Source organism: Balaenoptera acutorostrata, chromosome 1 (assembly GCF_949987535.1).
Source record: "Balaenoptera acutorostrata chromosome 1, mBalAcu1.1, whole genome shotgun sequence".
NCBI classification, from domain to species: Eukaryota; Metazoa; Chordata; class Mammalia; order Artiodactyla; family Balaenopteridae; genus Balaenoptera; species Balaenoptera acutorostrata.
The window spans coordinates 29,064,325-29,087,526 of NC_080064.1; the positions used below are offsets into that span (position 1 = coordinate 29,064,325).

Consider the following 23,202-nt stretch of genomic DNA (forward strand, 5'->3'; position numbering starts at 1 on the left):
AAAGTGGGAGTGGAAACAACAGACCTGTCCCTAAAACAGATTACAAAGCAGAATGCACAGTATGATTGCATTACTGTTTTATTTTTTAAACAGACATGTACTGTCTGTTTAAAAAATACACACAAAAAGTTTAAAAGGATATAAAACATGGTTACAGAAGATGTCTCTGATAGAGAACTGTAGAAGTTTTTTGTTTATTCCATGTATTTTCTACAATGGATATTTTTTTTTAAAACAATAAGACAAAGGCTAGTTTAAGAAATAATTCCTCTTACCCACCCCACACAACTAGGTAATGCTACACACATGAATCATGCTAGAGTTACTGCTGTCCCATCTCCAAAGTCTCCAAGGAAAAAGATTCTATAACGTCTCACTATAGGGTCTTCAGTAGCCATAAAGACCTGCCAGAGTACAAAGAGTGAGGCACCCATCCCCGCCCCCAGCCAAAAAAATAAACAAAGAAACCCCCATGAACGCAAATACCTGGTTTTGTGTGGCTTGCTCCATCCAGCTTCTCAGCTGCCAAAGTCACAGGTACCACATCTGCCTTGAGCTCTTCCTTTCCATCAGTGCCCACATCTTTCACTATGATGTTCACATTCACCTTCTGACCAGCCCTGGGTTTGGCTGCTGGATTAGCATGCTTCCAGAAACGCTGCTTCAAGGCTTCCAGTTCTAAACCAAACGCCAACCAGTAGGTCAGTTTGCCTTTAAGATTCCAGTTAAGAATTACAAGCTATGTTTTTGAAGTTCAACAAACTTGTAGGGAAAAAAACACACACAGAGAAATACCAAAATCTCCTTTGCTACCAACACCTGTGTCCAATTCATATAACAACCCAAACTAATGGACTGCTGTAACTTCCTCAATATACTTCAAAATTCATTTTAGGGTAGAAATTTACAATGAAGTTTTTAAATATGTGCAATTCCTCAGGGAGATCAGCTCGGTGCTTTGTGACCACCTAGAGGGGTGGGATAGGGAGGGTGGTAGGGAGACACAAGAGGGAGGAGATATGGGGATATATGTATATGTATAGCTGATTCACTTTGTCATGAAGCAGAAACTAACACACCATTGTAGAGCAAGTATACTCCAATAAAGATGTTAAAAAAATAAAAATAAAAATAAAAATAAATATGTGCAATTCTTTTTAAAAAAGTATTAAGCTGGTAGAAAAAATACCATACTTCTCAATTATTCAAGGGCTTAATTTCTCATGGGTTTCACTCTCGTTTTAAAAAAATCCCTTTTTTGAACATTTCGCTGCTTATTAGCAATCTCACTAAATATGAGTAAGGTCAATTTAAAAAATGGAAAAAGAAAATAACAATCAATGCAATGAGTGATGTAACTCGCGGCAGGACTGGAAAAGTTTCTTCGTGAAAATTTTACAGATATAATCAGTACAATCAGAAAGGAAATCCCAGTTAGAAGTGGTCCCTGTACCACACGCCCAACTTGTATATAAACGGGAATATGAATACACACACACACACACACACACACACACACACACACGTAGTATGAGTTCAATGGTCTAATTGCAACAGGGCCTTTCCCTTCTTCCCCCCTGCTATTGCTCAGAACTTTCTTTCCTTTCTCCCTCAGCTAGCTGTTACCTCTCTCACTCTGTTTAACGAGTCAATCATACCATAGTGGGATCTGGTGTAAAAGAGCTGACAGAAAGGAAAGGAGAGGAAGAAAAGCTCCTTTGGGGTTGAGGGATGCTGGCTATTTTCACATGCCGTGCGTTCTCTTCCATGATAAAATGTCCAAGATACTCCAAGTTTGGCTCTTTTTCTAAAATGTGCTCAAATCATACTTTAGTAGTTTTGTGCTTAGCATGTAGATGTGGGTTTTCCCTCCTTAGAGCGTCTTAGTAGAAAAAGAGAAGAACTGGAAAGAAACCTTTTTATTCTGAGTCCCTAACATTATTTATTAGTAGAAAAAATCCAATTCCAAAGGATGGCATGTTTACATTGCAAACCAAAGAGTAGGGAGAGAAGCTGTAAGTCTGCATCCCATTTTATATTATTTCAGTAAGTTGGAAGCAACAGGTAGTGGCAGTGGAAAGGGAACAGAAATAGGCAGCTCATCACTGGTGCCAAGAGAATAAAAGAAGTGGAAGGGGAGGAAGATTACTCAGGACCTTAAATAAGAGTGAGGCAGGAGTTGCCTTCATTCTTCTGGAGAAAGCCAGGTCCCTCAAAACTCTTCATCCCCCAACCCACTGGAGCACCCCTTTTCCTTGCCCTTTACTACATGACTCAACCACCACCCTCCTCACTATAGAACCCCTGTTCAAGCTCCTCTCTCTCCATCAGTCTTTTCCCAACACCTTTCATCTCCTCTCTAAGTGACAAGTCTCTGCTCCAGCTCATGTCTCCACCTGAAAGCCCTGCATGATCTGGCCTCTAGTCACCAACCTCCTTGCAATCTTCACTTCAGCTAACCAGAGCTTTCTCTTGTCTTTGTGTCTTTTGTAGGTCTGTCCCCTCCACCAAGAAAGCCCTCCCTCACCTCTCTGCCTTCGTATCTCCTACTCAGCTTTCAGGACTCAGCTCAGGTATGAGCTCCTTTCAGAAGCTTCCCTGACTCCCTGTGAGGAACTCTTTCTTGAGGCTCAAAGCATGCACAGCACTTAACATGCAATTTTTCTGCCTGTTACTCCTACTAGACTTTAATTTCCCTGTGAGAAGGGACTACATCTTACTTGCATACACAGCACCCAACACCATGTTAAATAAAAGTTTATTGCATGAATGAATAAATGTTGATCCTAACTTCATATATTATGAAACAGGCTGATCTGGAAACCCAATATTCATGTCAAATACTATTTCTGAAGGAAAACATATTCTGAGTTAGAAATAAGTGCCTACTATGAGCCAGGCATTGTGCTAGTTCCCTGTATAAGCCAAGTGTAATGTTGGAAAAATTACCCAACCTCTCCAAACCTCAGGCTCTTCATTTGCAAAATAATATCTGGGGCTATGAAAATTAAGAAAGATAACTAATGGGGCTTCCCTGGTGGCGCAGTGGTTGAGAATCTGCCTGCTAATGCAGGGGACATGGGTTCGAGCCCTGGTCTGGGAAGATCCCACATGCCGCAGAGCAACTGGGCCCGTGAGCCACAGCTACTGAGCCTGTGGGTCTGGAGCCTGTGCTCCGCAACAAGAGAGGCTGCAATAGTGAGAGGCCCACGCACCGCGATGAAGAGTGGCCCCCGCTCGCCGCAACTAGAGAAAGCCCTCGCACAGAAACGAAGACCCAGCACAGCCAAAAATAAATAAATAAAATAAAAGAAAGATAACTTATAAAAAGATCTATCAGTGTCTAATATAGTAGGTATGCAAAAAAAAGTTTTCTTCCCTTTTCTGTTTCTCAGTCTGAGACTGTTTAGAAAACTTCTAGTCCCATATAACAAAATTTCACAGTATTAGTATAGTAAGTACTCAAAAAGTTCTACCGCACCTTTTAGTCTGAGACTATTTAGATAACTTCTAGTCCCACACAACAAAACTTTCCCTCCCTGTTCTGGGCAACAGCTTATTCCCACGCTTCTTTGCTAATAGAGCTATGCTAGTTGTTACAAAACCCTTCCACCCCCCCAACTGCTCCGGTCAAACTGACTTACACGTCCTCCCAATATGCACCACACAGAGCTCTTTCTGTCCCTTCTAAGAACGTCCTTCTCTCCACTTCCACAAAGTGGAATCAACAAAGACTGATACTGTGGCTGACCTAGCACCTGCCAACCATATGTTATTTAATGAAGGAGAGTCTTGATGTAAATAATTTCACTAATAATAGAAATAGCCACCACTTGAGTGTTTCTTTATGCTATCCACTTGTATGCGTTATTTCAACAAATCTTCACTAAAGCCCTGTGAACCAGATAGCGTTATTTCATTTTTTTAAAAAGATGCCTTGGAGAGGTCAAATAGCAGACTCAAGTTTAAACAGTGAGTAGTGTAATCCAGATTCAGATCCCAACCTTGCTATAGACCCTAAGCTCTTAATTATCATATCACATTGCAGAGGAGGGAAGAGGGAACACCTAATTTTACCGACAAGTCAGGAAGTCTACCCAATGTGGGTAATACTTGATTTCTCTCTTGAAGGATCATTCATTCACTCTTTCATTCATTCAGTAAACATGGCTGCCTACAATGTGTCATCCACTGTGGAAGCACGGGGGACAGAGTAAGGAATAAGCCAGAAGATCCCTACTCAAAGTATAAAGGGGAAGGTAGTGGACAAGTAATTACATCCACTTATTCTTTAATCACCTATTGTAAGAAACTTATCCCTCCTCTTTACTCCTATGATTCTTTACTCTAAATGTTTCTTTCAGCAAAGAATACTCTCCCTTTTCTCCATGTTATTTAACTTTTTCCAATTATCAGTGACACATGTTCATGATAGAAGATGTCACTTCCTTGTATTACTGTTATTTGCCTACTTATCTCCCCCGCTACAGTGTAAGTACCTCAAGTGTAGGATAAATGTCAGATTTCTCAAGTATGCCTTACAGCAACTTGCATGTAGTGGATAGTTTAATACTTGTTGAATGAATGAAAAGAAAGAAAAGAAATTCAGTTTTGCAGACAATTTGCTGAACCAAGATATTTCTAACTGTGAAAAACTGAATAATGCTTTTATCAGTCATACCATAAAACAACAGCAATGTACCCTGCTTTGTACATTAACTATCAACAGGTTTCCATTTAAACAAGGTTTAGAACATTCTAATACCCTGCCAAATGTATCTAAATGATTTCTATCTGGTATCTGGTACATCTGTAGAATAAGACCATGTGTGATTATTTGTTTCTGCTGTATTCCCTGTCCTCCACAGTGGCAAATAATAGAAAGCTGCCAGAACAAATCACTCTAGAGAAGCTCCTCACAATTCAAAGGATTACCTCTGTTGGTTTCAGGTTCTTCAAGTATCACAAAAGAATCTTTGTCGGCACCCAGCCGAGGTTGAATGAAAACATCTACTCCCAGTTGCTTAAGTCTATCCACAGTGAACCTCCTCACTTTCTCAGGTGGCACCACTGCTGCTGATTTAGTTTGTTGGCTGGGCTCTTCCACCTTCTCATCTGCTTCTTCTGTTTTTTTCAGGCCTCCTTCTTCCTCCAGGGCACAAGGTTCAGGTGCCACAAGCCCTCCAGCCTGATACTCCTCACTGTCCTTATTCCCAAGGAAGCTGCATTCCTGTTGTGCCACCGAGATGTCCCCAGGTGAAGGTCTAGCATCACTCTGCTCCTGTTTCTCGGGAATTTCTAGCTCTTCACTTCCTGTCAAATCCTTACTGCAAGACTCATCTGATCCAGTAGTGATCGGGGGTTCCTTTGAAACTGCAGGGAGTGCATTAATTTCCATTTCATATCCTGCACCTGTTTTCTGCTCAGAATCTTTGCTATGGTGGTCACTATTTATCTCAGTTGTATTTTCAGTGTCTGTGATTTCTTTGTGATGGCTTGCCTGATACTTAGATGACCTAGAGAAGGGAAAATAACCTGGAGTTGAAAATTATCCTAAACGTGAAACATTCTTATCCCTTAGCACGTAATGAATCGGTTAAATCAATTTTAAGGAAGTGAGGAATCTGAACTCTTTACACCAGGTGTTTGCCTCAAAACTGAATATTTATGAAAATTATAATCACAAGGAAAGAAGGTTCTTACTTCAGTAGCGCCATGGCATTTCCCTGGCAAGTGGGCCGGGGTTTACGTTTGAAGAATTCATGAACAGTTTTATTCTCAGGCATATGATATGGAAGATTAAGTGCAGACTCTATAAAATGGAACAAAACAAGCAAATACATATACTGTACATTCTGAAATGTCACTTTACATTCAGTTAACTAAACAACCAAAGCCATCACCAGAAATAGAAAACAATCCTGCCTTTAATAAAAGCAGTATCCAACTACAAAAAATTCCCTGAAGACCAGTGGCTTTTAAAACTAGCTGTGAAATCAAATTGATCCAGTAAGTTTTTTAAAACTAGAGATTCTTGGACCCCATTTCAAGCCTACTGAATCAGAATTTCTGTGGGGCCTAAGAATTTATAAATTTGAAAGGTTTGTAAAAGGGATCCTGATGCAGCCAGGCCATAGACAATCCTTTAAAAAACTCCCTCATTACCACCACTACAGTTCAGGAAGTTTTCTCAGTTTATACTAATGTTCCAGGGGCTTCAGAACAATGGCCATTCATCAAGATCGATTCTAAACTTGATTATTATAATCTCATTCATATTAAGATTGTTAAAAAAAAAAAGGAAAGTCCCCAACATCCAAGTTGAGCTTACAAAGAAATAATGTGATTTGCCTCAGTGTTTACCATACTGGTTTCTTTACCTCGAATAAGGCGCTGAGTCTCACTATGCAATTGTTTTAATGCTTCCTTACTTAACTTGGCTGCTTTTCTTTCCTTAAAGAAAACAAAAAGTGAGACTACATTAATGCTATTATCCAGAAAGACTGATAGATATTCATCCCTTAAAAGTCTGCTCTCTCGGGCTTCCCTGGTGGCGCAGTGGTTGAGAATCAGCCTGCTAATGCAGGGGACACGGGTTCGAGCCCTGGTCTGGGAAGATCCCACATGCCACGGAGCAGCTGGGCCCGTGAGCCACAACTACTGAGCCTGCGCGTCTGGAGCCTGTGCCCCGCAACGGGAGGGGCCGCGATAGTGAGAGGCCCGCGCACCGCGATGAAGAGCGGTCCCTGCACCGCGATGAAGAGTGGCCCCCACTTGCCGTAACTAGAGAAAGCCCTCGCACGAACTGAAGACCCAACACAGCCAAAAATAAAGAAATAAATAAATAAAGTAGCTATAAAATTAAAAAAAAAAAAAAAAAAAAAAAAAAAAAAAAAAAAAAAAAAAAAAAGTCTGCTCTCTCCAAGAAAAGAGGATGGAGAGGGAACAGTGAGCATTAATAAGATCAAAACAATATAAACTTCAGGAGCTCATTTATTTGCAAGCCTCATAGAATTCATTCAATCCAATTCATACTTGTGTCCCTACTATGTACAAACCAATATCCTGGGAATCAGGGTAATACGATAGACACAATAAAATTCCTGAAAAACCCACAATCCCCTGGGAAAAGGGCTCAACATGACAACTATATAGGGCTCTATGTCACCTTCCTCATGGTGCCTTTTGATAACTCAGTTTCTTCTTCAGATGAATAGACCTCACTCTCCAAAGATGGTTCCTTTTTCTAAAAGAGAAGATTGCAAATGGATTAACAGGGAAAAAAATTAAACTGACACAAGAGGATGTTGCTTACGCAAAGACTGCTTTTGCACTCCAACATCACATCACGCTACATTAATGATAAATCAATAATTATCAAATATAAAATGTTAGACACACAGCATCCTCTAATGCCTAGAAAACACATTAGTTGTCTCCAATGGAGCTTGGGCCCTCATTTCTTACACCTCTATATTACATCTTTCCCTAAGGAGGGACAATGACTTCCAGGAAGCTAATCTCAGGAAGGATGATTATGCTTCCAAACACTCAGGACAACGATGCTTTGACTGATGCTTCTCTTTGGTACCCTTCCTGAAACCCTATAGGTTCATTTCCTAGAGGCCACCAGATTATAAAATTTACATCTCTGACCCCTTTTTTACTTGTTTCTTACAAAACATAAAGTATCTTACTTTCCTCAACATTCTTAATAGGGCAATGAAAATACTAGTTTCCAAACAAGGTAGCACGTCTATCACGTGTACTGCATAATTCCAAAATTAACAGCTGAAAAACTTAAATCAATTGACATGTGTTTTTCTTCAGTTAAAAAAAAAATTAAGGCTCCAACAGTAAGTCAGAAAACAAAGCAAAGGTTAGAAGCAGTGGGTTAGCTCTAATTGCAGTCATCTTTTACTTGCCTTGTGCTTTTTCACTTTGTTTTTCACAGCTGCCCTTATTGATTCTAATGACTCCTCATCTTCTAATGGAGAGTTATTTTCCTCCTCCAGCCCAGTTTCAAAAAGGTCTTTATCCACAAGTAGACAGCCACTGTCATTAAATAGCTGTTTCACATCATCTTCCTGGGTAACACAAAGAAAAAGCAAGATCCAATCATTTTCAAATCCAATGTTTTACAACACCATATAGCAATTTGCATCAGGACAGAAAAAGCTCATGCTTCATCAACAGACAAGTATATGGCATCCTAGAACATTATCACTGGTTCCTAATCCATAGTCATCCTTTGAAGTCCATGCTGTGATTTTATACAATTGTCCAAAACTAACTTAATAAATAGTACACTTGTTTTTGAAAAGTCAATTAAATACTTCATTAAGCAACTAGCTTATAAAATTTGAGGATGGTTTTTCTAGTTAGCAAACAAGACTTTTGACTGATGGAGGCATGAAAAATCCTATGAAAGTTAATTTTCATCAGATCAGAAACAGCAAAGAATAACTCCACGTGCTCACAAAGAAAATCAGAAACCCATTTATTTGGAAGGTGTCCTCTTACATCCAAAATGGAGAATGAGACCAACGGATTTGAAATCACATACCTCATTGCACGACAATCAACTCGAAGGTATATTCTGAGTGCAGAAACAACCTCAAGAACTAAAAGCAACTTTTTTTCCTAAAAGCAACTTTTTCTAAAACATTAACCTGCCTTAGAAACAGCAAATTATTCTTTTAAATGTACCTCACTTTTTGTTTCCTTCTTTTTTAGCTGCCTAATTTTCTCCATCTTTCTCTCCTCTTTCTCGAGTCTTCGCTTTGATTTTACTTTTGTTTTTCCTCCAATTCCTTCTTTATCATGTATGGGTTTTTTGGAAATCTTTCTGTCAACTGTAAAATCCACAGAGTTTTCAGACTGGAGACTCAACTCTAAGCAAGGTGTCACCTGGGTTTCAAGATTTTCCTGACACAAAGACTCCTCGATGTCACTCTCATCACTGTTCACCAGAGTTCTGTAAATCCTTCTGACTTTTCCATTTTTTCCGGCATGTAAGTTCTCCTTATCTTCCTCCTCAATATCGTCATAGGTAGTTTTCTCTGGAGAGGCATTTGTGCCCTCTCGTTCAGAATCACTCTCTTGTAGCACCTTCCTGCTTTTCAATTTCTTACTCACAAATATCTCTTCATCTGAATCTGGAGGAAACACAATTTTTTTTAGAGTCTACCGTCATTTGGCCTTCTTCCTAGTCCCCGTACTCCTCAAAAAACATATCCAATTATCCAAGTGATATATCACCTTGTGAAATTATGTAACTAACACTAAGAACTGATTGTAGCAAAGCAAATCTAAAAATATATTTTTAAAAACATTTTCCCTGGAAAAATATCTCTTACTAAGAAATGTAATTATATATATTTACAATGTGTAAAGCTGTTCTGATCCTTCTGGCAGGTGTTAAAAGTCCTTTTATTATAGGATGAATGCATTTAACCAGGCAATATGGTATCTTCTAGACACTTTATACATTCAATAATATAATAGAAATTGTTATTTTCAAAAGGATACAAGCACTATTATTTTGCTTTTATAATAAACAGAACAAACAAGGTTAAGCATTAATAATTTAATAAATCAGAGAATAATGAAATTAATCCAGTCCCCTTACAACCCAAGCTCCCACATTCTATTCCTAAAAATAAAAGTACTGACTGTTACAAACCTTGTTCACTCAAGAGCCCAACTGTTTCACAGCTGCCCTGTCCACTGTCTGAAGGACTATCTGCTTCTTCTTGTGAAATGAGTTTTGAATCATTGATTTCTAGGTGAACCTAGAAAATAAGAATATACTTTGTATTAACCAGCAGGTGACAGAAAGCTCTAAGTACGTAAAGTTACACAAATTATCATGGGATCATCAGGCTGAAATAAGGAAAAACCAATACAGTGGTGTAACAAAAGGATGACATTAAGAATTACTGGACAGGACTTCCCTGGTGGCACAGTGGTTAAGAATCCGCCTGCGGGCTTCCCTGGTGGTGCAGTGGTTGAGAATCTGCCTGCCAATGCAGGGGACATGGGTTCAAGCCTTGGTCTGGGAAGATCCCACATGCCGCAGAGCAGCTAGGCCCGTGAGCCACAGTTACTGAGCCTGCACATCCGGAGCCTGTGCTCCGCAACAAGAGAGGCCGCGACAGTGAGAGGCCCACGCACTGCAATGAAGAGTGGCCCCCACTTGCCACAACTAGAGAAAGCCCTCGCACAGAAACGAAGACCCAACACAGCCATAAATAAATAAATAAATAAATAAATAAAAATTAAAAAAAAAAAAAAAAAAAAGAATCCGCCTGCCAATGCAGTGGACATGGGTTCAATCCCTGGTCCGGGAAGATCCCACATGCCGCAGAGCAACTTAAGCCCGTGAGCCACAACTACTGAGCCTGCGCTCTAGAGCCTGAGAGCCAAAACTACTGAGCCCATGTGCCACAACTACTGAATCCGCACACCTAGAGCTTGTGCTCCACAACAAGGGAAGACCCCGCAATGAGAAGCCCACGCACCGCAACGCTCGCAGCAACTAGAGAAAGCCCGTGCGCAGCAACGAAGACCCAATGCAGCCAAAAATAAATAAATAAAATAATTTATAAAAGAAAAAAAGAATTACTGGACAAAAAAACAAACTAAAATTCATTGTTCACCTTTGAAGGATATTATAGGACCAACTCTTTGAGTTATGGTAAATAAATTTAAAGAATCAAGCACTTATTGCGTTTTACTGTGAACTGTTTCCCAGTGTATCCAAATGACATGATAAATGACATCACAGAGAGGCAATCCAGATGTGGGAAACTCTATAGGTCAAACTCTGTGGTTTCTTTAACAGTAAATTGCAAGAAAAAAAAAGAGGGAGGGGGACTTATAAAGAGAGTTAAGATATTTACACACACATATCACCGACTGCAATATGCAGGCCTTGTTTGGATCCTAATTCAAACAAACTGAAAGTATATGTATGAGTCAAAGAAATCTGAACACTGATTAGCTATTTAATATCAAGCAATAATCCTAAATTTTTTAGGTATGGTAATAATATAGTAGTTATCTTTTTTGGAAAGCCCTTACATTTTAGAGATTCATGATGAAATACTGTGGATGAAATATGTGTGGAATTTGCTGCCAAATAATCCAGTTAGGGGGGAAGTGGGTGGGGGTATAAATGAAACAAGATTGGCATGATTTGATAATTGTTGAAGTTAGGTGATGGGTTCATTATAACAGCCTTTCCATGTTTATGTCTGAAATTCAGCCCCCCCCCAAAAATTTTTTTTAAGTCACAAGTGAAAAATCTAAGGAGACGGGAGTATGTTGGGTGACTTGACTAGTTAGTGACCAAGCTTAGTTCATAGAACTCTGAATCAACTTATTAATAAGGGGGTAAATACATCTGTAATGTAATAGGTCACAAGGCCTCACCCTAATGGTTTCTCAAACAACTATTAAATTGATTTGAATGTTTAGTACAATTATTAAAATTATAACCAAAAATAACACAAACGGAGGAATATCACTGAGGATCATGATGTATATGCTGATGATCCTCCCAACAATGGAAAGCAGTAAAACCATTTGTGGATATGGAAACTGAGTTCAGGTAACCACATAGCTCAATACATGGTGATTAAAAAAAAAAAAATACATGCTGATACTCTTTTTTTTTTTTTTTAATAGATTGATTGATTGATTTTTGGCTACGTTGGGTCTTTGTTGCTGCCCGCGGGCTTTCTCTCGTTGCAGCGAGCAGGGGCTGCTCTTTGTTGCGGTGCGCGGGCTTCTCACTGCGGGGGCCTCTCCTGTTCTGGAGCACGGGCTCCAGGCACACGGGCTTCAATAGTTGTGGTGCGTGGGCTCAGCAGTTGTGGCTCATGAGCTCTAGAGCGCAGGCTAAGTAGTTGTGGCACACGGGCTTAGTTGCTCCACGGCATGTGGGATCCTCCCGGACCAGGGCTCGAACCCGTGTGCTCTGCATTGGCAGGCAGATTCCCAACCACTGCGCTACCAGGGAAGCCCCATAGTGATACTCTTAATCACTGTATTCTAGGCAATCTGCAGCAGAACCAGCAACAGTCAGGACCAGGAACAGGGTGAGGCTAGAAGGTCTCAAAACACTCAGCAATCAAGATATTTTAGTGCAATATTAAAATAAAAAATCAAATGGGCAAATTATGACTCATGAGGTCAGCTGCTTGCTTTTGTAAATAAAGTTTTTTTGGAACCAGGGCCAGGATGAGTGTGAGGTGAATGAGACAGAGTAGTGCAAACACAGGGTCGGATCTTGTCTTCATTTCAAAGTTTGATATTTTGTTCAAAATCAAATAATGGAATTTTTTGCATTAATTTTTATTTTTAAAAATACTGCATTAAAATATTATCTTGAACCACAAGGTCCCACTGTATAGCACAGGGAACTCTATCCAATAACCTGTGATAAACATAATGGAAAAGAATAAGAAAAAGAATCTACATATATGTATAACTGAGTCACTTTGCTGTACAGCAGTAATTAACACATTATAATTCAACTATACTTCAGTAAAAATAAATTTTTAAAATTATCTTGAAGCGCCCCGTTAAATTTTGCTCCCAAGACGAGTGTCTCACTCCAGTCCCAGCCCCAGAAAAGAACACAGATCTGGAAACAGATGTCGTTTCTACGCCAATTCCGACAGCGACCAGCCAGTCACCTCCCGGAAGGCTCCGAGACTGGTACCTTCACCTCTCGGGACCCTGTGTGATGACCTCAGAGGCCTCTTCCAGACCCAAGTTAGAAGTCTCTAAGACTCCCGCCGTCCATTTACAGTTAATGCTGCCCCTCACCCTAGCGGCCCGGTTCGGCCTGGTCCTTCCTCCTTTTTGGGGCGCAGTTGGAGGAAGAGCTTCCGCCGCAGGAAACGCGCCAAAGGGGCGGGATGAGCAGGCTGAGCAGAGGCTGGCGGCGGGCTGCGCGCGCCGCAAAGACCAGGAGCAACCTCCCCGAGGGGACCGAGGCGCGGGGACCCCAGCGCCGGGATCGGCCGCGGGGTCCCGAGCGCGCGGGGCCCGTGGTTTTATCTCCGCGGGGCCGCGAAGCCGAGCTGCCGCGGTGCACGTAGTCCTCCCAGCCTCCACGACCCACTCGGCCGGCTCGACCCCTGCCCCACCCCACCCCTCCGCGCCGGGCCTCCGCAGCTGCAGATAGAGGCAAGTGCATAAACTCACCTCGGAAGCCACTTCGCCCGTCATGACTCCGGCCTCCGCAGCGCGCCGCTCGGGAAGAAGCTGGTCTCCGCTTCCCCCACCCGGGACGCAGCTGCTCCCACAGTCTCCTGCCAGGCAGCGGCGTTCGAGCTTTCGCGCCCAGCCACAGTGGAGGCCCCGCCCTTAACGATTTGCACCAATCCAGAGGAGGCTTTCTACATGAGGCCACGCCCCCATCCTGTCCTACCAATTGAAGCTCCTTCGGCCAGCCGGTTGAATATAATCTGGGTTAGGTTGGCGGGTCGCGGCTCCTCTTGTCAACTGAGGCAGGGGGAGGCTGGAGGTGTCCTGGCCGCCTGGCGGCCAGACCCTCTGGCCTTGCAAGAGGTTACCGTGCGAGTGGTGATCTTTGACCTTTGACCTTTACTGTAGCGCGGCAGCTCCCATCAAGCGCATTTTGAGGAGTAAGCCCTCCAGGCGGGAAGTGAGCCAGGAGAAGATCCCTGGGCACCTGAAGTCATCCCCGTGGGGATTTTCTCCAGGACCTCCTTTCCTGGAGCAGCTGGATCCCACCTGCTCTTTCTTGTACATGGCACTCACGCCACTGGGCATCAAAAAAGAAAAGCTTTGTGGGCTGCTCAGATACCAAAGAATATCCTTGGATAACCTTTATTATTTTATTTAAGGTTAATTCGAGTATGCAGGAAGCACACACTCATCCCACTTCCATACTCTTTGGACAAGGCAGGAAAAAAAATTAAAGGTCTGGAGTCAGACTAATCCCAGACAGTTCTAATCCCTTGTCATTGTCCTGGTTACTATCTTTTTGCCCCTTCAGGTCCATTCTCTCTCTTTCCTTATCCTGCTCTGTCCAGGCAAGGCTGACTTCTCCGCACTGCATTATTCGAGCTCCCTTGCCCTCCAGATTCTTGTTGAGTCTAGCTACTGGAAGATATTTACAAGATTACTGTAAGGAAGAGATGAGTGCACCAAGAAAGAAAGGTCACGTTTACCTCCCCCACTTCACCGGCCATGATCCTATCCACTGACAGGGTGACCAACTCGTTCCAGTTTTCCCAGGACTTGCCCAGTTTTAGCAATGAAAGTCCCACCTCCCAGGAATCTCCTCAGTCCCAGGCAAACCAGGATGGTTAGTCACCCTATCCACTGGCCTCCTCTTCCAAGTTACCAGCTTTAGCTGAGTTCAGATAAAAGTTCTCTTTCCTCATCTTCATTTCTTCACCTCCTTTCAACCCATGTCTGCTCCCACCAACAAGATCCCATCTTCCATCCTCTTCTCTCACATCTCAGTCTATCCACCTTTTCACGCACTTTACTATTAATTTTTACATTGATGATTCCTAAATATACATCTACACACTCTTCCCTCATATTTGGAGGGCTAACATTTATTGGGGGCTTACCTTGAGACAGAAACAGTCACAAGAATTTTGCAAGCATTATCTTATTTAATCTTTAGAGTAACTTTGTAAGGTAATAATACTATCTGCATTTTAGCAGATGAGGAAACTAAACCTTTCAAAGGCTAGTAACTGGTGGAGCCAATATTCACACCCTGCTCAGTCTGACTCCAGTGCTCATACTCCTCAGAGGGACCTTGCCTGCACACCCTCTACATTCTCCCTCCATCCCCTGTACTGGTTTCCCTGATAGCATTTACCTCTGCCTGAAGTTTTATTTCTGTGTGTTTGTATATTGTTGCTTCAAGATGACAAGCACTTTTTTTTTCTTTAACACCATATGTTCCTGATCTAGAATAGTCATTCTCAAACTTGAGCATGCATCAGAATGACCTGAAGGGCTTGTAAGAACAGATTTTTGGACCCCATTCCCAGAATTTCTGATTCAGTATGTCTGATGTGAGGGCCAAGAATTTGCATTTCTAACAAGTTCCCAGGTGATGCTAAAGCAGCTGGTATGGCGATCACACTTTGAGAAGCAAGGGCTTAGAACATACCTGGATCATGATAGAGAAATCAATCAATATTTGTTAATCTAATTAACTCAGTCGCTTGACAACTATATTATTCTTCTTGAATTCCCTCTGGGAAGTGAATAAATGAGGTGACACTCCTGACATTAACATTTTCAGAACGATTAGCATTTTCCTTTCTGTGGGGAGCACTTCTTCAGTCACCTGAGAAACTAAGAGAGCTCTGATTTGGACAATAGGTGGAAGGAGTGAGCTAGGAAGGGGAAACTTTTTATTCTATATATTAACTTGTGCCAAGCTAAAGCAAGTCTGTATTTGAAATTAGCAATCTATATTCTCAGTTTTGGTGAGAATATAGCACCGTAATCCAAGTTACCAATTCAGAAATCTGGAAGTCACGTTGACTCCTCTCTGTCTCTTGATTCTCAAGATTAATCATCCAACAAGCTCTGTTTATGAAGTTGATAGATGGCAGTGAGGGAAAGATCTGGAGTGTTCACTTTGCAAGGATGAGCCTGAACCTATCGCATAAATGGCTTTGTGATCTTAAGTAAGTCATTTAGCTTCTCAGAGCCTTGTTTTCTTTATTTGTAATTAGAAAACATTGGATTAGATCATGATTCTCAAATGGGTTTGATTGGCAGAGCACCTGGAAGTTAGGTACTCTACAGGAAGTACTTGACAATACTGACACATTTATTTTGGTCATAGAATTTGGGAAATTGTTTCACTAGTAGAATCTATCATTATATCACAAAAAATCAATATAAGAAAGCAATTATAAGGGGCTTCCCTGGTGGCGCAGTGGTTGAGAATCTGCCTGCCAATGCAGGGGACACGGGTTCGAGCCCTGGTCTGGGAAGATCCCACATGCCGCGGAGCGGCTGGGCCCGTGAGCCACAACTACTGAGCCTGCGCGTCTGGAGCCTGTGCCCAGCAACGGGAGGGGCCGCGATAGTGAGAGGCCTGTGCACCGCGATGAAGAGCGGTCCCCGCACCGCGATGAAGAGTGGCCCCCACTTGCCATAACTAGAGAAAGCCCTCGCACGAACCGAAGACCCAACACAGCCAAAAATAAATAAATAAATAAAATAAAGTAGCTATAAAAAGAACATTCTCTAAAAAAAAAAAAAAAAAAAAAAAGAAAGCAATTATAAGGGGCTTCCCTGGTGGCGCAGTGGTTGAGAATCTGCCTGCCAATGCAGGGGACACGGGTTCGAGCCCTGGTCCGGGAAGATCCCACGTACCGCGGAGCAGCTGGGCCCGTGAGCCACGATTGCTGAGCCTGCACGTCTGGAGGCTGTGCTCCGCAACAAGAGTGGCCGCGATAGTGAGAGGCCCACGCACCACGATGAAGAGTGGCCCCCGCTTGCCGCAACTAGAGAAAGCCCTCGCACAGAAACAAAGACCCAACACAGCCAAAAATAAATAAATAAATTAATTAATTAATTAATTAATTAAAAAGCAATTATGAAAACATAAGCCTTGTAATTTAACATGCTCAGTCCAGTCCAAAGTTCTATTTATATTTCCTTGCTGGCCAACAAATAAAAGCAGATTCCAAAGGCCCACGAAAGTTTGGAGGGAGAAAGTTGATTAAATTATATGTTTTACTTCATCTTTTCTGCAAATTGAGAGAGTCTACCATGTTAAATTTTTAGTACTCTTCCTCCTCTGGAGTTAAAGTGTGAGAACATGCTTTTCTGAAGTCCTAGGCCACTAAATCCTCATCCCTGGAGAAGCACTGCCACCATGTGGCAGGGATTGGTCATGTCATTCCATCTATTACCTGTAGCCTGTAGCCAGCCACTCTATCCTTTTTTTTTTTTTCCTTCATTTTAAAATTATTCAACAAGTTGTTTAAACTTTCCTTTGGAATGGTGAAATAATTACATCTCCCAGAATCTTCTTTCAAAAATAATTTTGTACTGTAATTCCATATAATTGTAAAGCTTCTCTTGGAGAGTACCTGCTTGAAGGTCAGGGCTGTTTTTCTTGCTTGATGTCCAGTATCCACTGACCTTTAAAAATGACACAGGACCTGACACATAGTGGATGATTAATAAATCATTGTCGAATGAATTATTAAAATACACCTAAAAAACAAAACCGAAAAATACCAGGGCCTCTTTCCAAGGCATGACAGCACACACACCATCAGCTATTTTGTATGCAGAAGCTCCTTTACAGCAACTTTTGGTAACCTAAAGTACCAAAAAGTACCAAATATCCATCTATTCCTTCAACAACCTTGAGCCCCTATTTAAGCCTACGCTAGACACAGAGAATATGAAGATAAATAAAATACAGTCTTGTTCTCAGAGAGTTTCCCATTGCTGGTTGAAGACAGGCAAGTAACTAGGCATGTGTAATGGAAGAAGTGTATACAAGCAGCTGTGGGGCCCTGAAGGAGGGGAAACTGATGTTGCCTGGGGCAATTCAGGGGGGCATGACTCCAGAACTGAGTTTCAAAGATGGATTGGAATTCTCCAGGCTGGCATGAGGAGGAGAAGGTATTCCAGGTATGTGTAAGGGCTTGATAAAGCATGTCGTGTTGGGGAACTGAAAGTAGGTCAGTGCGTCTAGAGCACAGAAGTGTGTGTTTGGGGGAGGGGGACGGATGGCCAGAATGAAGGCTGAAAGTTAAACAGGGCACAAAAAGTCTGGAGCGCTTTGCTTAGAGTTTAGTTTTTAGACGATATGAACTGGGCAGCTGGTGGATGGGGGTGTTGTTAAGAAGGAGGGCAACATGGTTAGATATGTGCTTGAGAAAGATTATTCTGGCAGCATATGAAGGATGGATTGGAAGGGGATTAAACTGCAGGCAGGAAGACCAGTTGTCTAGGTGGGAGATTATAGGGACCTGAACTAGGTCAATGGTAGTAACAATAGAGAGGAGGAGATGGATTGGAAAAAAAGAGGCAAAATTGACAGGGCTTGTTGATGATTAACTTTGAGGGGCAAGGGACAATAGAGTCAATGTAAAACTAGTGACTCTTAGGTTTCTAGATTGCTTGAGTGACAGATTAGGGCACCAGTCACCAAAATTGAGAATATAGGTCACTAATTTCAAGCACAGACTCACTTTAGCTTGGCACAAGTTAATATGTAGAATAAAAGGTTTCCCCTTCCCAGGTCACCCCTGTCTGCCCCTTGTCCACAATGGAGCTCTCTCTCTTAGCTTTTCTGGTGACTGAAGAGGTATTCCCCAGGCACAGGTCCTTATCTCCTTTCTAGTTCCCAACTTCTATCTGTGCAGCATCCAAAACCTTAATTCAGCAGCTTTTAGTACTCCATTCATATATTTTCTCTTCAATTCCCTTTTCCTTTCTAGCTACCTACCCAGGAAAAATGTATAAGAGAAATTCCTCTGCCCTGCTTTATTCAATTTTCTGCCCAGGCTTTTTGCTTCAGCTTTTGAAAAAACCCAAGTGTTTTTCACAACCCAACCCTACCCTAAGCTTTATAGAAACTTAATGGCTTTTGGTGTGAGTAGTGTTTATTTAGATATTAGCATCCTCAGCACTTGGGGTCAACCCATATATGTATGTTTGGAGGAAGGGGATTCCATCACAGAAGGACAAAAGGGGTCTGCTCCACTCCTAATTTCTATTACATTTCAGCAAATTGGGTAGCCTAGTGCCTGACCTTCTTCAGACATGCCAGATAATTCAGGTGTACCTAGAAGGGCACAGACTTACAGGAATAGAGTAACTTCTTCAAGAACGATGTAGTTGGAGTAGCGAAGGAACACTTCCTAAGACAGGAGGTGGTACTGGACAGACAAAACAATATTGTTGCCACTGTAGGCCCAAATGATAGTCTACTAGTGATATTTAACCAGGGGATTTATCATGGTTGTCATAATGACCCTGCCTCTACTGGAATTTAGTGGGTAGGGCCAAAGTTGCTAAATGTCAGTGAGAAACACTGAAATAAGCAAAGAGGAAGAAGGAGAGTATTTTAGGTGGGGAAAATGGAATGAGTAAAGGCATGGAGACTGGAACAATGATAAGATTTTCAGGGAAATGTTCAACTAGTGACTTCATGATGATGGAATGGAAGGTAGGGGATAAGATGTCAGGGTTGTTAAGTTAAATTAAACTCATCAAAGACCAACAGAGTGTCTCTTTGGAGCCTGGATATCTGATAGATACATGGGATATACCGAGAGAACAAGATAATGTCCTTCCTGTGAAGATAAAACACACACACAAATAAATAAATTATAGAGCAGATTTGATGAGTGCTTGGGAAAGATATGCTATTTGTGCTCTGGAAGCAAGATCACAGCAGACCTTGAATATGAAGCATGGAACTTTAGACATGATATAATAATACATTCATTCACTTCACAAACCTTTATTGAGCTTTGTAATAGATTGTTAGAATAACCACAGCTCTTTGTGATTTCAGTGTGATTTTGCTGCACCTCTCATCTAATTTTTTTTTTTTTTTTTTTTTTTTAATTTTTGGCTGTGTTGGGTCTTCGTTTCTGTGCGAGGGCTTTTTCTAGTTGCGGCAAGCGGGGGCCACTCTTCATCGCGGTGCGCGGGCCTCTTACTATCGTGACCTCTCTTGTTGTGGAGCACAGGCTCCAGACGCGCAGGCTCAGTAGTTGTGGCTCATGGGCCTAGTTGCTCCGCGGCATGTGGGATCTTTCCAGACCAGGGCTCGAACCCGTGTCCCCTGCATTGGCAGGCAGATTCTCAACCACTTCACCACCAGGGAAGCCCCTCATCTAATTTTTGATCTCTTGAATCTGGGCTGTCCTTGTTACTTGCATTGATCAACAGAATCTAGTGAAAGTAACATTGTATAGATAGCTTCTGAGGCTAAGCCTTAAAGAGCTTTGCAGTTTTCACTTCTATTATCTTAGAACACTGCTGCCACCATTTAAGAAACACAAGATATCTTGTTGGATGTGCCACATAGAGGAGAATCAAGGCACTTCAGCCAACAGTTAACTACTAGATTTTACCATCTTGGACCATCCAGTCCCATTGAACCTCCAGATGAATGCAACCATGTGAGTTACCAAAGGTCAGATGAAAAGAAGAACTGACCAACTAAATCTAGCCAAATTACAGAATCATGGGCTTTAAATAAACAAGCCACTACATTTTAGTATGATTTGCTATGCAGCAAAAGATAAAACAAACTTCTGCCCTCTATGCCTGACTTCTATGCAGGTCAGGCATAGAAAGTACAGTTTGAAACAAAGTTTCTACTCTTAGGGAGATTATATTCTTGTAGCAGAAGATAGACAATAACAAATAAGTAAATAAATATATAATATCAGATAGTGATAAAGGTTTTGGAAAAAATAAAGAATAATAAGGAGTTACAGGGTGGACCCCAAATAGCCAAAGCACTTTTGAGAAAGAAGAAAAAAGCTTAAGGCATCACACGTTCTGATTTCAAACTATATTACAAAGCTATGACAATCAAAACAGTATGATATTGTCATAAAAACAGACACATAGATCAATGGAACAGAATAGAGAGCCCAGAAATAGACCCATGTATATATGGTCAATTAATTTACAACAAAGGAGTCATGAATACACAACGGGGGAAGGACATCTCTTCAATAATGGTGTTGGGAAAACTGGACAGCCACATGCAAAAGAACAAAACTGGCCCACTATCTTACACCATACATAAAAATTAACTCAAAATGAATCAACAACTTGAGCATAAGACCTGAAACCTTAAACCTCCTAGAAGAAAACATAGGTGGTAAGCTCCTTGACAGCAATTTTGGTGATAGTTTTTTGGGGTTTGACACCAAAATCAAAGGCAACAAAAGTAAAAATAGACAGGTGAGACTACATCAAACTAAAAGCTTCTGCACAGCAAAGAAAACCACCAACAAAATGAAAAGACAATCTACTGAATGAGAAAAAATATTTGCAGATCATATATCTGAGAAAAAGTTAATATCCAAAATATAAAGAACTCATATAACTCAACAGCAAAAACAAAAACAATTTGATTTTTAAATAATGAGCAGAGGATCTGAATATTTTTCCAGAGAAGACATACAGATGGCCCACAAGTACATGAAAAGGTGCTCAACATCACTAATCATCAGGGAAATGCAAATCAAACCACAATGAGATAACACCTCACACCTGTTATCAAAAAGACAAGAGGTGGGCTTCCCTGGTGGCGCAGTGGTTGAGAATCTGCCTGCTAATGCAGGGGACACGGGTTCGAGCCCTGGTCTGGGAAGATCCCACATGCCACGGAGCAGCTGGGCCCGTGAGCCACAATTGCTGAGCCTGCGCGTCTGGAGCCTGTGCCCCGCGACGGGAGGGGCCGCGATAGAGAAAGGCCCGCGCACCGCGATGAAGAGCGGTCCCCGCTTGCCGCAACTGGAGAAAGCCCTCGCACGAACCGAAGACCCAACACAGCCAAAAATAAATAAATAAATAAATAAAAATCAAGTAAAACTTTAAAAAAAAAAAAAAAAAAAAAAAAAAAGACAAGAGGTGGACTGCCCTGGTGGCACAGTGGTTGAGAGTCTGCCTGCCAATGCAGGGAACACGGTTCAATCCCTGGTCTGGGAAGATCCCACATGCCGAGAGCAACTAAGCCCGTGCGCCACAACTACTGAGCCCGAGTGTTGCAACTACTGAAGCCTGCATGCCTAGAGCCCGTGCTCCACAACAAGAGAAGCCACAGCAATGAGAAGCCTGCACACCACAACGAAGAGTAGCCCCCACTCACCGCAACTAGAGAAAGCCCACCTGCAGCAATGAAGAACCAAAGCAACCAAAAAAACCAAAACTACAAGAGATAACAAGTGTTGTCGAGGATGTGGATGAAAGGGAATACTTGTACACTGTTAGTGGGAATGGAAATTGGTGCAGCCACTATGGAAAACAGTATGGTGATTCCTCAAAAAATTAAAAATAGAACTACCATATGATCCACCAATTCCACATCCGGGTATTTACCCAAGGAAAACGAAAACACTAACTTGAAAAGATATATGCACCCCCATGTTCATTGCAGCATTATTTACAATAGCCAAAATATGGAAACAATCTAAAAATCCATCGAAGGGTGAATGGATAAAGAAAATGTGATATATATATGAAAGAATGAAGTATTGGCATTTGTGACAACACAGATGGACCTTGAGGGCATTATTCTAGTGAAGTAAGTCAGACAGAGAAAAACAAATACCACATGATCTCACCTATATGTGGAATCTAAAAAATAATCCGAATTCATAGATACAGAGAACAGATTGGTGGTTGCCAGAGGCAGGGAGTCGGGGGGCAGGTGAAATGGGTGAAAGGGGTCAAAAGGTACAAAATTCCAGTTATAAAATAAATAAGTCATGGGAATGTAATGTTCAGCATGCGAACTATAGTTAGTAATACTGTATTGCATATCCGAAAGTTGCTAAGAGAGTAGATCTTAAAAGTTCTCATCACAAGAAAAAAAATTGTAACTGTGTGGTGATGAATGTTAACTAGAGTCATTGTGGTGATCATTTTGCAATATTTACAAATATGAAATCATTATGTTGTACACCTGAAACTAATATAATCTTATATGTCAATTATACCTCAATAATTTTTTTTTTTTTAAAGAAATTCACGTTCTTTTATTTATTTATTTATGACTGTGTTGAGTCTTCGTTTCTGTGCGAGGGCTTTCTCCAGTTGCGGCGAGTGGGGACCACTCTTCATCGCGGTGCGCGGGCCTCTCACCGTCGCGGCCTCTCTTGTTGCGGAGCACAGGCTCCAGACGCGCAGGCTCAGCAATTGTGGCCCACGGGCCCAGCTGCTCCGCGGCATGTGGGATCCTCCCAGACCAGGGCTCGAACCCGTGTCCCCTGCATTGGCAGGCAGACTCCCAACCACTGCGCCACCAGGGAAGCCCCTCAATAATTTTTAAAAATGTTTATTTTTAAAAGGGGGTTAGGGACTTCCCCAGTGGCCCAGTGGGTGAGACTCCGTGCTCCCAATGCAGGGGGCCCGGGTTCAATCCCTGGTCTGGGAACTAGATCCCACATGCATGCCGCAACTAAA

General features: G+C 41.9%; 1 protein-coding gene across 1 annotated transcript in view; it reads right to left on the reverse strand.

The window, feature by feature from the left end:
• Positions 1-13,352, reverse strand: part of CLSPN (claspin) — a 29,232-nt gene extending 15,880 nt beyond the window's left edge. Inside the window, exons 1-9 of the mRNA XM_007182510.2 lie at positions 13,219-13,352; positions 9,686-9,794; positions 8,710-9,158; positions 7,926-8,087; positions 7,169-7,246; positions 6,381-6,453; positions 5,704-5,812; positions 4,936-5,516; positions 487-678 (exon numbers count right to left, since the gene is read on the reverse strand). Of these exons, the coding sequence (XP_007182572.2) occupies positions 487-678; positions 4,936-5,516; positions 5,704-5,812; positions 6,381-6,453; positions 7,169-7,246; positions 7,926-8,087; positions 8,710-9,158; positions 9,686-9,794; positions 13,219-13,242 (1,777 nt within the window). The 5' untranslated portion in view covers positions 13,243-13,352. The remainder of the gene's footprint in view (positions 1-486; positions 679-4,935; positions 5,517-5,703; positions 5,813-6,380; positions 6,454-7,168; positions 7,247-7,925; positions 8,088-8,709; positions 9,159-9,685; positions 9,795-13,218) is intronic.
• Positions 13,353-23,202: the final 9,850 nt, after the last annotated feature.